General features: G+C 37.4%; 2 protein-coding genes across 2 annotated transcripts; one reads left to right on the forward strand and one right to left on the reverse strand.

The window, feature by feature from the left end:
• The first annotated feature begins 2,356 nt into the window (after positions 1–2,356).
• On the forward strand, positions 2,357–4,642 carry LOC111324584 (uncharacterized). Its single transcript, XM_022928182.2, is given in 4 exon segments — positions 2,357–2,639; positions 3,303–3,454; positions 4,029–4,451; positions 4,453–4,642. Coding segments are annotated over 4 exon segments (951 nt in total). The 3' UTR covers positions 4,546–4,642.
• A 484-nt stretch (positions 4,643–5,126) lies between these two features.
• On the reverse strand, positions 5,127–14,510 carry LOC111324638 (store-operated calcium entry regulator STIMATE). Its single transcript, XM_022928249.2, has 6 exons — positions 14,202–14,510; positions 10,878–10,926; positions 10,673–10,768; positions 9,438–9,559; positions 8,986–9,185; positions 5,127–7,646 (listed from the first exon to the last, which is right to left on the reverse strand). The coding sequence occupies exons 1-6, from the start codon at positions 14,371–14,373 to the stop codon at positions 7,431–7,433; spliced, it is 855 nt and encodes a 284-aa protein (XP_022783984.2). The 5' UTR covers positions 14,374–14,510; the 3' UTR covers positions 5,127–7,430.
• Between the last annotated feature and the right edge of the window lie 213 nt (positions 14,511–14,723).

Raw genomic sequence — 14,723 nt, forward strand, 5'->3', positions numbered from 1 at the left:
ATTTATTTATTTATTTATTTATTTGAGGATTTGTACCAAGTACTAGAGCAGAAACAATAGGACATGAGTCCCCTACGAGGTTTAAGCTCCGACAAACCCACCCATCCCACCCCAGGGGAGGACATCCATCACACGGTAATCTCGTGCGTGGGAAATTAACATCTCCTACCCCTAACCCTGCAGGAGACGGGACCTCCATGTATTCGTCCCTATCCGAGAAGACTAGAATATCTAACCATTCCTTGATGTTATAGAAAGGTAGCATATTCTTCTCAATTATTTTAAGACCCTTATTGTTGGTCAGGCCGGGGCTCGAACCCTCGACCTCCCGCACAACAGTTCAGCGCTCTATCCATTGAGCTGACCGGGATGATAGTCGATAAAAGAAAAGGAGACAAATTGAGCCAAATGTCTCATATTATAATATTAGCTGACTTCAGAAGTTTGGAAATAGCTGAATCAAGGTATATACTACAAATTAAATCGTCGAATGGCGTTTTTCAGTGTTCCAGGCTTTCGATTCGAGAAAAATTTTGTGAAATTATCGGCACCGTGGGACTTCCTTTAATTCCGTCACTTGTATTTTCACAGTGATCAGTCATGAATTTGAAATATCATTGTAATTGCCAAATGTCCAAAACTAAAACAAAGGCAGATTCATACTATCAAGTAGTAAGTAGACTTGTAATAAACTTGCTTAGTAGATTAATTAACACATCAGTTAGTCGATCTATTGTTAATGACCTGATAAGTAAATTATTCTTCACATGTATTGTTATTCAATTCCTCGCATCTTTCCATAATTAAAAGAGGTCATTGGTTGGCACCATTGAGCTGTTTTCTTTTTTTCTTTTTATACTCGCACAATCCACATTTCCTTTTTTAATTGAATCATTTTTAACCAAAGTTAACCTTACGATTATGTATCTACTTAAATTTCATCAAACTTTCAGAACCCTGAATTTCGTTTCAACGCTTTACTCAAATCCAATTCGAATGACTCGAGATAGTAGTTAATTTCTTTTTGTCCACTTCATTGGGTTGACTTAAATAAGAACTAAGAATTCAAAAACTCATTAAAAGCTTTCATCAGAATGAACTCAAGTCAGATTCTTCTTAGTGAGCTAAACCGGACATAAAAGCAGCGTAGAGCCTGAGGAGGATTGGGTTGAGTTGGTTTCGGTCGCGCACTACACGTTGGGCTTCTGCCTTTGGTTTCCCGCCACATGCTGCCCCGTTTTCGCCGTTGAAATGCTGAGTAGTTAATTGTCAATTTGTGCACTCTGATTAAGAATTAATGAGCATTTCATAGAGAGATTGCTTTAAACAATGTAAACTTTTCTTTCGAATTCTGTCGTCCGCCATGATCGATTCAGTACAAGTCCATTTTGTTTCTTACAGAAAAATTATTTACTTGGATGTTAGGAATGCAAAAAAGAAACTGGATTATTTGGCTTTGCTTTTTTGGTTTTTCTTTTTTTTTTTTTTTTCAAAAAACCATATTATAGAAACGTTTGAACACCTGCACTTCTGAATTAGATTCTGTTTAAGTGGATCGCGTTTCTTCAGATTAATTTATCTTCTATTAAAGAGATAAACACGAGGAGCCTGCCTTTGAATTTGTTCATCGCTTGGGAGAATAGGTGAATGAATAAAGAATAGGAGATGATTGATAGAAAGATAAACATTTGTTTAAAATCAGGCAGGATGGGCTCGTTGCTTGTCTAGAAAGACGTTTTTTGTCTTGTCACGAGCGTGGGACATAGAAAAAGTCCTGAGTCCCCGTGAGGAATTGAACTTTGGACCTTCAGATTACGCGCTTCGATGCTCTACCACTGAGCCACTCGTTACTAAGTCATTAAGGTAATAAAGAGGTGTCCGCTAGTGATTAAAAGTAATTAGTGAATATAAAGTATTTTCTTCTGTGAGGCTTAACTTGGTACACAGAAAACTTTCCATAGCAAAGAGGTATCCATATTAGATTTGTCTCTGCAAGGAAGGGTTAGACTATCTACTGTTTTGAATAAAAAGCGCAGTAGTTTCATGCATGCGCCAATTCGTTTTGAAGAAAGCTTGAGTATTTCAAACCTTAATGTTTCAAACCTAAGCCAACCGAATTAAGTTTAAATGTTAATGAAAAATTAAACTACCGCGAAGTATATCCTAGATCAAATCTGAGTCTAGAAAAAAAAGTTGGCAGTTTTGACACAGTGAAGTGAAACTCAGCACGAGTTAAATTTTCAAGTTTGTGCGTGATAGTGCATTAACAACAGGGGAAGGTGAATTACAATACTGAATAACAATACATGTGAAAAGTAATTTACAAATCCCTTTCGGAGAAAGTTAATGAATAACAATGGCTAGACGCGATAAATTTGATGACAATAGATGTGATAAGTTGTTTTCTAATCAAGTCCACAACAAGTCTTCTCATTGTTTATATGGCGGCTTCCCTCCCACATTTGAGCAACACGTGCTATATAAAGACGTGAATCTCACAACCTGCCACTTAAGTTATGTGTTTGTGTTTGAGAACATCTCTTGGGCGAGCTGTGCACTGCAAAGTTGGAACTTCGCTCATCAGAATTCAAAAACGAACTCTAGGAAAGCCTGCAAGAGACCACCCTCGGAAAATGAATGTAAGTAACTGTAACTTATATTTTAGTTACATAATTTGATTTTATCAACTAAGTTGATAATCACGGTAAATGGACATCGTAAAGAGCTACTCTCCAAAGCTGACGTTTTGAGTGTTAGCACTTCGTCAGAGCGAATGGATAACTTATTAGTTAGACTCGGCTACATTATTACGTAATGGCGGTCTGTTAAGTAGTTCTGTGCGAAAACAAGTAGGTTTTAAAACGAAACTTGATCGTCACTCACTTTGTTAAAGTCAACTCTTCTCTTCATAAAATCATTCGCGCATTTGCAGGAATTTTTAGTTTCTCAGTATAGTTCCATGAGGACAGTGCTATCTTAAGTTTGTAATACTTTGAAATCACGATTTTGCAAGGAAATGAATTGGCGAAGACGCATCTGCGGTGCTTAAACCATTTCAGTTACGCTTTTGCAAAATGCATACACTTATTCTCGTAAAGTGGTTTTGGATTGTAATTAATTTTAATGATTCTAAAGTGACACATTCGTCGCAATTATTTTGCAAGGCGCGTAAATGGGTAATAAGATCACGTGAACCTCAATAGTCTTATTCTTACGTTCCTGTAAAGACACACAAGAATAATTCACTACTTCAGAGGTTCGTTGCAAAGCGAATAAAACTTTTATTTTCATGTTTCCCCAAGATGATCAACTTCGAAAAAGGCGACGAAGAACCGCATTTACTGACGAACAACTCAATCGAATGGAGGACGCATTTCAAGAAGAAAGATTCCCGGGTATTCACCTCAGAGAGAAACTGGCGCAAGAGCTAAACATTGGAGAGGACAGAATTCAGGTTAGATTGTTTATTCATCTTGGACTGAAAAGAAACTTGTAGTTTGACGCAAATCGTTCGAATCCAGCGATCAATCATCTGAGTTAACTATTTAAGTGCTAGTTTGTAAGCATGCTGTTGTTTGAAGCGCTTCAGCAAGAACTTTTCTTCCCGTGCGGGAAAGTGTGCGGCCTCGAGCTACGCGAGGTGGCGAGAGATCTGCCATGATTATCAGTGCCAAGTCGCCGGCGAACTTCTCTCGAACTCGTTTCAAATCTTCCCACGGGCGGAGAAACGCGTGTCACTCAACGCTTATGATGTGGGCCTAACTTGGTGCAGGTGGAGTTCCCTGTTGGTTGTCTGAAAACGAAGATATTGCAATTTTGTTATCGATCAGTTCATCGACGGTTTTCTTACCGAGCTCAGCCATGTTTCTTCTTCTTACACTAGTTTTAGTGATTTACATGCTACACTGAACGAAAAAACTTCAGCTTATGGCTGGATTACAGCAGCAGTATTAAGAAACGAGATCTTATTTAGTAGTGCAGTATTGCTATGCGCGTGTATTTGACTGAGGTTGTTCTTTTTACTTCAGGTCTGGTTTCAGAATCGCCGCTCAAGATGGCGAAGGCACGAGATAAAAAGCAAACCTGCCTCACCCCTCTCTGATTCCACAAATCGACAAGTCAGTAGCCCTTTTGTGTCACCAGCCATGTTCCAGCCGTCGCCCGCCAGTTTCCCGCCTTGGAGCCCAATCTTCTCTCCGTTTTTAAGCAGCAGCTCGGCTTTGTTTCCAACCAATGGACTCGCTACCCCAAATATGTTTCCCAGGCTTACCAGTTTCCCACACGTCGCAAACCCGACAGCCTTTCACAGAAACACTAGTTCACCGTGTGCCGCTTCACAAACAGTACTGGTCAGCGTAATGCTCAATCCTCGTGTATCAGCTTCAGTGAGCCCATCATTCAGTTCCGATTCCTCGCTCAGTGATAACCTTAAGACTCAGAACCAAGCCTCTTGCAGCCGGCTCGGTCAGAGAAGAGGATCAGCACTCACTGGATGATTACCTAGCTGCTATTACCTTTCTCAGCGGTTTCCAGCGGCAAAGTTAGAAGGACTATCGAGCCATTACAGAGTAAATCAGACATCAAAATATCAATTTAGATAAACACTTAAAATATAATGTTCAGTTTGTGATAATGACCACAAATATTTATGGTCATTATCACAAATATATTTCGCTCTTCGAGCCTCATATATTTCAAGATTTTTAAAGCACTGTTATTTTATTTTTACAGTTTCTATACGTGCGTCGAATGTGATACTCGAGACGTGATGTCTTATTCTGCAAGTAGTTCAAGTTATTCAAATGCACTCCTAGCCTCGGCAACTACTATTTCTTTAAGAACTCATACTCAGCGCATGCGCTTTACTTGCTCCACTGCGCTCTGCGTCTCAAGATGAAAATAACGAGGCCTCTTTTTCAAACGAGGCCTGGTGCTCAATCACTCTTGTGAAAATGAGTTTAATTTGCATGTGAATGAAAACTTATAATCATATCAAAGGATGAGCACCAAAACTCGTTTTGAAAATGAGGCCAATGGTAATTCGGAAATGGGCTATTAATAACTCGGGCATTCCACAAGAAACCCGAGTAATAATACCCCGAGTCAGCGAGATCACTAAAATAAAATTTTAAAACAAAAAAACTCTTCTTTATTTCAAGTTTTCTTTTTATAGTTTCCTTTCACAGGAGAATAAATCAGTAATTTTAAAGTTACAATTTTTTGGATCAATGTAAGAATCTACCCCTCAGGAGATAGGGTTAATTTGGATTGGTGGGAGGAGTGGGTGAATGGTAGCTCAGATACCAACACTAAAACCCAGAGAAATATGGATGGCAGGAAAGAAAGCCTCTTACAGAAATGAATCTGATACTTCATTGAGTAAGTAAAGAAAACCATTACAATTTGAATTTGGTTTGCAGTTCAACTACAAATACATAGCTGACAAATTAAGAAAATATAAGTTCTTATACTGAGTGACATTCTCAACATTTCTTTAAATATTTACTCTAATTCCTTTTGAAGAGACATAATTAAGATTTTAAAACAAGAAATACAAAATCTGAACTAAAAATAAATATCTTATAACTCAGCATCTCAATGGTTAAGATTACATTACATGTTGGTATGAATTTTGGTAAATAAGAAAATGGAATCGTTTGCAGTGTATCCTAACTCTGATACCCACACTTTAGACTATTTTTTTCCTGATGTTTTAACCCTCTAACTCCAAAAGTGATTTAAGATGTAATTCTCTCGATATTCCAAGATTATCAAGCAACCGGTAGTGAGAACGGTCAAACTTATCAGGTAGAAGTTAACTTGATCTAACACCAAATTATCATAACTAATTTACAAGGATGGAAATCTGTTGCAGGTAAAGGGAGAATTAATGATCAAACCTTGACAGTTAAAGGGTTCTGGAGGAAGAGCACACGACAGAGCTGAATTATAAAATGCTGCATCAGAGGGTATGCGGTCAACAACCTAGGCTCAAGTGTCCGTGGTCTAAAATTTAGCAAAATGAGTGAAAAATAATAAGGGCTGACTTTCAAACCAAGGAACTACATTTCTGTCAGGGGCATTTTCCTATTTCCAGAGATTTTATGGAGAATATTAATTTTTTAAAATTTTAGGGGGTGTGCCAAGTTTTTGGAGGTTGTTCTGTAAAAGAAAAGCAGCAAGGAAAACAATGCCTCAATGTAACAGAATAGGAAACCAACCATGCGAACGACTTAAAATCCGTGTTTCCGCTGCAAAACCTAGCACATGCGTATACATTATTCAGCTCTGTCAGAACACACTGTTTTGACTTCCTTCCTGAGTCACAGTACTCTCAACTTGAAAGAAAAAAAAAGAGCTAGGTAAACTAAGGAAAAGACTAAATAGGCTATAATAAGACAAGGAAGGAACAAGAAAAAAACAGATTACAAATCATTAAATCGAAAAATTTCAGCTAAATTTTCAAGACACTTGTTTTTCAGTGACTGAATGTAAATGTTTGCAATCTTTCTCAAAATCAAGAACAATTCGAATTGAATATCACTATAAATTTCCTATCAAAACTACTTTGAATTCACATAATTTTAGAATATTTACAATCCAGTTTAAGAATTTCTGGTTAAGCCCTTCAAAACTGGTTTAGGAACCTGATGCTACATCACATGACAATAAATTTCCTCAAAAGCGTCACACTGAAATTTCTACATAAGTGTCACACCATACACAGAGCTGCCATTTCTGAAGAGAAAAGAAAGAGGATTGGCTTTGCTCTGAAGATCAATCTTGCAGGGAGAAGGGAAAGCAAGTGATCACCAGTTACAGGGGCTTTTAATTGTTAACCAATTATTTTTCCTTGTCCACACTAAAGGAATGTCAAGAGAAAAGGACTGGGGAGAATATGGAGAGTGATTATAGGGTGTCAAAGGTTCGACCGGTTGCAGTGTAAATACCCTTTACAACAAATGAAGGGAGCACTTGATGCCTCATCTGCACAAAGTCAGCACCTTTTACCCCTCTTGAAGTATAAAAGGAAGCAAAATTTAAAATTTTGAGTATTAATTTTGAATAGATAGAAAAAACAGCAAAACAGTACAAATGCAATAATTTTAAGAGGAAGGGAATTGCAAACTGCTAGAAAAAAAATGGGAAATAATTGGCAGGCTACCTAGAAAATGTTACAAAACATCTCACTCATTTTCTCCTTTCAGGCAAAGGTAGCTGATTGTTTGTATGCTTCACAGAACAAAAATGCCAAAATAATTCCAGGGCTAGTGACAGGTACCCTAAACCACCCAAAAGTAAAATAGGGGCCTGAAAAAAGAGCTGTCCAAGCCTTTTTTTCACACCAGTGCATTCACTGCTTATTGGTCAACAATTCTCACAACCAGCTATCTGTAGCTACATTAGTTCCTCCGAGGCTTTGCACGCTATCATCTTCTTACGGTATCTCCCCTGTGGTAAATGTTGTCATCTGGAATTGTTAAGCTCTCTCCTTCTGCCATGTTTTCTAAGAGCACAGCCTCTTCATCAGAGCCATTCATCACTACTCGCCTTTCATATTTCACTTTGCTATGCGTGTCTTCTCTCTGTAGCAATTTTTTCTTCTTTCGCATCAGGAAATTGTCAACAACCCAGAACATTATAGCCTGAAGAGAAAAGGAAACTTTAGATGAACTCCAGGAGTTACCGGCATCTAATTTCTTCTCTCTGCTGAATCATCTAAAATATTAACATCACGAGAATAAAAAAACTTTGATTGATAAACAAATTCTCTTCGTCTGAACCAAAGGAAATGCATAGAGAACAGTATGGAGAATACGCATCCTGATGTTAGAGAGTAAAGAGTTAAATCATCTTGCCAAGAGGACCTTGGTATTACACAGTGCACTTTTTTTCTAGACAAAATTTCAAACATGCTTAGAACATGTAAATAAGAAACCAGACCTTTTTGGCAGTTCTTAGCTCACTTTTTTTCATAAAAGCGATTTGGTGACCTACAGTAAAATCTGTCAATTGGTAGCAGTATAGGACATTGCATTTCTAGTGTTCTGATTCTTCACTCAACTCCGGCTATCAGCCTATCAATCACATCAGCTTAAATGGAAACTTATTCACGCAGATGTTCGTTGATTTTAGAGTTTAAAGAATTTCACTAAGCTCCCAATAGCATTAATGAATGGTGGAGGATTAAATAAAACAATTATTCCGTTTCTGCTTGTTGAATAAGAGATAAGTTATTGTCAAATTGGCCTACCATCTCAGATCCAATGCACACTCATTGTTAAATAGTGCTTGCCAGAAAAATAATTACACTCTATGTAATCTCAAGTGACAAACTCAGGGCTCAACACTAACAGTAGCCAACTAGCCACAGACTAGTAGAAATTCAGTTTTGGCTGGTGGTTTTCGGTCTCCACTAGCCAGTTTGGCTTGTAAACAAACTGAAATTGTTGTAACATCTAAGTTGTTACCAGCCACTTGGCTAGTAAGTTGAAAAGTTAGTGTCGAGCCCTGAAACTGGTGCCTTTTGCTGCAGTTTCCATCAACAAAACGTTTTCTTTAACTTGCAACAGCAACAGGAGCAGCTGAGAAAGTTGAATGAACCACAAAGCCATTTGCCACCACTGCACATACAACTACTTGCTTTCCCTCTTTTTAAACAACTCCTAAAAACATACACGGCCGATTAGCGACCCTTTGCCTGCAGAAACATTACCAGTAATCTTTTAAATGACGGTGAATATAACGAAACTGCAGCTCATATACCTGATTTTCATACATTCACAGTCATTGATTCATCACTTCATGAGTTTATAACAAACCAACATAATGACTAGCTTCCAGTTGGCTCATTTTCAATTCCTGTACAGCCCTGAATTTTTTTTTTCAGGCCTTATTTTCACCACAGCTTAAGTAGTGCTCATTACTGCTAAGACCACTGTCAAATTCAATCTTTAAATGTTACAATTCAAAGAGCTTACTTACATTGAAAACAAAAGGGACTATCAGCATTGATATAGCAAGCTCCACTCTTGGGTAGTGTTTGACAGGCAAAAGGATGAACCTGCGAACTTCCTCCCAAAAATTAAGTTGTACTACTAGTGTGATGGCAGCTTTTTCAATGATGACAGCCCAGAGGTACAGAAAACACTGCCCTGCCCAAGCTTTGCACTGTGGAGGGTTACCTGACAATAGGAAAAAAAATTAACATTATTATTCTGCTCAAACTTAGTTAACTACATTGTCTCCTCAGCTGCATTATACTTCATAGTTAGTTCTCTGTAGCTCACCTACAGAGAATCAAGTCTGCCATTCATTCTCCTAGGAAAGGGTGAGATTTTCTCTTTGTCCAGACTTGTGGATGTGTGAATGGCAACTTTCTTTATTCCACGACTCAGCACAATATTTATCATTACGATATTTCACATAAAACTTACCATACTCTCCAAATCTCAAATTATCCCAGTCGTACATTCTTACGACACCTTGCATGAACTGAAGGCAGATGTAAATGACAACCAGACCAAGAGTAGAATCCAATAAGAAATTTATCAGATACCTTTAAAGAAAAATATACATTTAGTACATGCAATTTTTTTTTTTTTTTAACATAAGACATCTCAACAACAACATAAACCCTTCCCTTTGAATTCTATCTGTCAACTTCTAGTTGGGCATTTCTAGTAAAGGAAGAGATACAGAGATCCACAGTCAAAGGGAAACTGTTCTATTAAGTACTTTATAAGGAATATTAACTGACAGGTGTACAACTTAATAAAGGGAATTTCATGTTCTGGCAACAGGAATTTTGCATGTGTACATGTAGTCTCCAGGTATAAAGATCATGACTTCATAGTACCCTTAACATTTTATTTTTCAAAAAAAAAAGATCTATGTACTCATTCCTGATGAGTCCAGCTGCAGTGCAGAGGGTTATAAGCTAAGAAATTACACTGCTGGCCAAAATTTCAAGTGGGGCGGCTCAAAGGTAGTGAATGACTGTAAGTGTGTAACATTGAAAGCACCCATTGTGCATTACCAAGTGATGGCCTGCCTAAAATCAACCCACAATTGCTGCTTTTTCATCTGTTTAGTTTAGTTTAGTTTAATTCATTTGCCACAGGAATGGCAGGACAAAGGAACAGAACTTTCGTTCCAATCGACACCTAACCCCACTTTTACCCACCCATCCCACCCCGGGGAGGACATCCATCACACAGTAATCTCGTGTGTGGGAAATTAATGTCTCCTACCCCAACCCTGCAGGAGACGGGACCTCTACTTATTGTCCCTATCCGAGAAGACTAGAAAGTCTAACCATTTGCAGATATTATTACAAAGGCAGCACTTTCTTCTCAGTTGATTAAAGACCCTGAGTGTTGGTCCGGCCGGATTTGAACTCACGACCTCCCGCACAACAGTCCGGCATTCTACCAATTGAGCTAACCGGGACACGGTGAGCTCAATTGAGCAGTTAGCTCAACTGCCAGCAAACTTTGCTGGCAGCTGACACTTACAGCTGTAGCTACAAACCTGAGTAGAATCACTGCAACATATACATTCTAGTAAGAGTCTGTTGGAAGTTTTTATGACAAGCCCAAATCTAGTACCTATAATTATATTGTGGCATGTCAGCTTTAACAAGAGGACAAGATGGAAATGAATCACTTACCAGGTGCATGGATCACCTTTGAAAAGGTTAGCTAGGAAGATGTTAGCAAAGTGTACCAGCATGGCACCAACTGCTTGCTTTGAGGTATCAAAAAACCTGCAATTACAGGCAAGAAAACAGGCATTCAGAAAGATGCTTTTGCAAATGGTAACGCTCACATCTTGAGCTTTTTAAAATGTGCCACTTACTTGCTTGTGTCACTTACCAAATAAGAACAGGTCGTCTTTCAGATAGAGGTTCTCTCAATCTTTTCACTAGAAACAAAGAATATTAGAACATTAATCACTTTTTATAGATGATTACTAAAACAGACAATCACATCATATTTCATAGGACCTATCCAGCCTAGAAAAAAACTCAAAATTTTCTTTCACCTTTATGATGGCACTGTCTAAAGTTTAACTTTTACAGTATTCATAAACAATTCATGAAGGCTTAGGTAGCAATTTAAAATCTCAACATAAGGTTAGTACTAAATCTTTATATATTTTTCAGAGTCAGGACAAAAGGTGTGGGGTTTGGAGGTATATCATGTTGTTCTCCTTTCATGATATGAACCATTTCTAAAGAAAGCCAGAACCAAAAATTATTTTCTTTAACTTGTGGGACACATACAATCTACGGAGCACAATGGTATGGGGCTTTCAAGAAAGCACTTGCAAGTGATCTAATCCCACCTGTAACACCACTACCATCTGTTTGGAATACAAGCAGGCTTTTTATGTTTGAGTTTTATCTAACTACCCCATTCTAGGCTGGGTTGCTGTTCAAACCATTAACAGCCAGTAATGGAAAGAGTTATTGAAACCTTTGGCATACCTGCTCTATTGCATTTACATGTATCTTATATCAACAACCACCAAAGTTATTAATCATACACACAATTCATTGACCTCCTACGACCAGATTCCCCAATTCTCCCCTGAGGCTGCTACACTTTCCTTTCTGAATAAGTTGGGAGAAGTTGCTGTTAAATCAAGATAACAACCTCTGGCAGCAAGGTCTGCCTCTTTTCCTGTCCAATTTACAGAATGACAAACTGACATGATTGTAATGCAAAGTTTAACCTTCTCACTCCTAAGGGTGACCAAAAAGGAATTTATCCGGACAATATAAAAATAGTTTCAAGCAGATATCGAGAAGCCCAATAAAACATAATTATTACACGACTCGGGCAGTCAGAGGGCCAGTAACTAAAATCAACCAATCAAATTGCTCTCTTGTCGGTCCAATATTCTTTAAGTATTGGACTGGGCACAGTCCCGAATGGCCCCGAATCATGATACCGCACTTGTGTCCCTTTGAACTTCAGTCATATAATAAATCTCTTATTAACCAAGCTTGCTTGGGACCGTACTGGAAGAATATTGGCCCTCAGTCTTTTTTGTACGGACCTCGCTGCGCTCGGTCCGTACTGTCACGACCTCAGGCCAATATTCTCCCAGTACGGCCCTCGCACTTGGTTAATAAGATATACGTACAATTTCAATTGATTTGAAAGCAAATTCTCATATCTGCTGTCAAAATGTATACCAAAAGTGTCTGAAGAAATGATAAGCAAATTTATTGTAGTTGGATGAGAAATGAAGAACTTCTTTCCTGCATACTTATTCTAAACTAATTATAGATTGCCTCTACTTTATCGCAAGTAAATGGAACCAGTTGAAATTCAGCCATAAAAAGTAACATTACTAGTTAAAACTACAAGTAAAGAGTGAATCTCATTTCAGGATAACACTGAAATTATCCCTCAGCTCCCAGAATTGATTAACATGTAACTTTTCTCAATAATATCTATACATTATCCCACAAATAGGTAATGAGAATACTTAAACTTTTCAAGTAGAAGTTGTTACTTCGATCTCACCCCAAATTCTTGTGATTTATTATTTTTTCAGAAGAAAATTTGCAGTAGCTAGAAAGGAGAATTAACAAATAAATCTTGAGAGTTCAAGGGTTAATTTCCACCATCAAATTAACAGGCTGTGTTTAAAAGAGAATAGAGGAAAATGACACTGCTTAATCTGTGAAGAAATATCACTGCCCAACTTTGCATGCAATGATGTCTTGGATACGTTCTTAATTATATTGGACCACAAACAGAACACTATTGGATATTGATTTCAACTCTTGTTCTCTGAGTAGATAAGTAAAAAATAAATGTAATGGAAAAACATTTTACTTTTCATTGTATAACCATGCTCTCTCCTAACTTTTTCAGAATAGTAAGCTAAAAATTGCATCATAAAATAACCTTCTTTTCTAACTATTAAGTTGAGTTGAAAAAGTGTGAGCTCTCATGGAAAAGAATAAACCAGAAAGATACAAAACTGTACCACATATTGAATTGTAAAACAAAAGTAAAACGTTAAAGAATAACCTTCAAACTTAATATAATATGAAAAATTCACAATTTGGACAATTCTTACTTCTAATAGAAAGTTAGAGGACAAAACTGTTGTAATGTTCAGTTGTGTATGTGGGAGATAGATATGTACATACATGCATATATACCTACAAAAAGAGATTGTCACCAAAGAACCCTTACTTTTAAGGGAAAATAATGGTGTAAATCATTTGAATAAAAACTAATCAACCATTTCTTGTCTTCACACGTCCAACAAAATATATACACTCAACAAATATATCAGTTTTACAAACTTATGTTTACATTTATATTTAATCAAAATGGCTTTTTTCTGTTTTCAATGTAAGTAAAGTTGGGCTTTTAATTTTAATCATTTATCACTAATCTTCATTTTTACATTCAGTTTTCCTGTCACTTTTATCGCAAAATTACAAATGAAAATCGTAACGTACTATATTACTTGAGAAAAAGTGTACGTCTTAAATCTAAATAAAATTACGTGGGAAAAGTACTTTCTTTTTACATTGAAAACCGAGCATATGAATATTTAAGAAAACTGAGATGTCCTTGACCGTTTCAGCAGATAAATCATGTACAGATCGGGGATTTATTAAGCTTACAACGACTTAATGTAAGAGATTCACGAAGGCTCAATCATCTACACGCAAAATTGTCACAGTGTATGTACGTGAACATCATTGCATGAAATTCTCCAACATTGCCAATTCTCCCTAGATTCCTAGAAACGAGAGAAGGATTCGAAAGAGCAAATAAAAATCCTATTGCTTTCCGAAGAACAGGTGTTTGAGTGTTTTGTTAGTACAATAGATAAAATGCTATTTTTGAAAATAAAATATGACAGCGAAGCTAACTACAAAATTCATAAGATTCCCTTAAAGTTCGCACAACTCTCAATTATCTAATTTAGATTTCGTTTATACACCAAGATTATATTTTGGCGAATAAATAAACAATTACTGTGGGTAAAAAAGTGGAGAAATCTTAAAATTTCACTCACTGATGCGGACAAAATTTGTTCTGTCAAGCCGACATTGAAATCCAAAACACGGTAGACAAAATTCTTGCTGTCAAGCGGTAAATTCGCAACGAAAGAAGACCCTATGATCTCGACTAATAAGTCGATTAACTAATTTTACTCACAAATAAGAGTGCTGAACGCCACAGCGGCGAGAATTCCTTGAACAAGGAGTCCAAAGTCATCGTTTAAGCGGCAGCGTTTCGGGTCCGAGGCCATTTCCGTCATTTTAGTTGAGTGCAATAATTCATCGAATTTCGAAGAAACCGTATTACCAGACGAAACAGAACGATTCATTAGTCAGGGAAAGCCTTCCTTTCTAACCACAGGGGCAGCTGATGGCAGTTTTGGCTCTGAATTTATCGAAAATCTACCACGAGACACAAAAACCTCTCGACAAATGATCCCAACCTCACAGATAATTGAAATCAGATAGCTGAGTAGCCGCTCCCATATGATGTCTTTCCCGGTAAGGAGCGCACGTACGATGTGTGAAAGTGCCCCTAAGGATTGGCCCCCTTCTGCGATCCCACAAAAGGGCCTCCAAAATTAAACGTGAGGCCCTAATTTAGGTCCATTGGAAACTAAATCTGCTTCCTCCAAATATACTTCCCCTTAGAAACAGGACAAAAATCTAAGCATGAAAA

Source organism: Stylophora pistillata, chromosome 5 (assembly GCF_964205215.1).
Source record: "Stylophora pistillata chromosome 5, jaStyPist1.2, whole genome shotgun sequence".
NCBI lineage: Eukaryota > Metazoa > Cnidaria > Anthozoa > Scleractinia > Pocilloporidae > Stylophora > Stylophora pistillata.

Coding starts and splice junctions, on each gene's coding strand:
- LOC111324638 (XM_022928249.2), bottom strand. CDS start 14,373: ATGAATCGTTCTGTTTCGTCTGGTAATACGGTTTCTTCGAAATTCGAT. Junction 10,927..14,201: donor GGCGTTCAGCACTCTTATTT/GTGAGTAAAATT, acceptor CTTTGTTTCTAG/TGAAAAGATTGAGAGAACCT. Junction 10,769..10,877: donor AGACGACCTGTTCTTATTTG/GTAAGTGACACA, acceptor CTGTAATTGCAG/GTTTTTTGATACCTCAAAGC.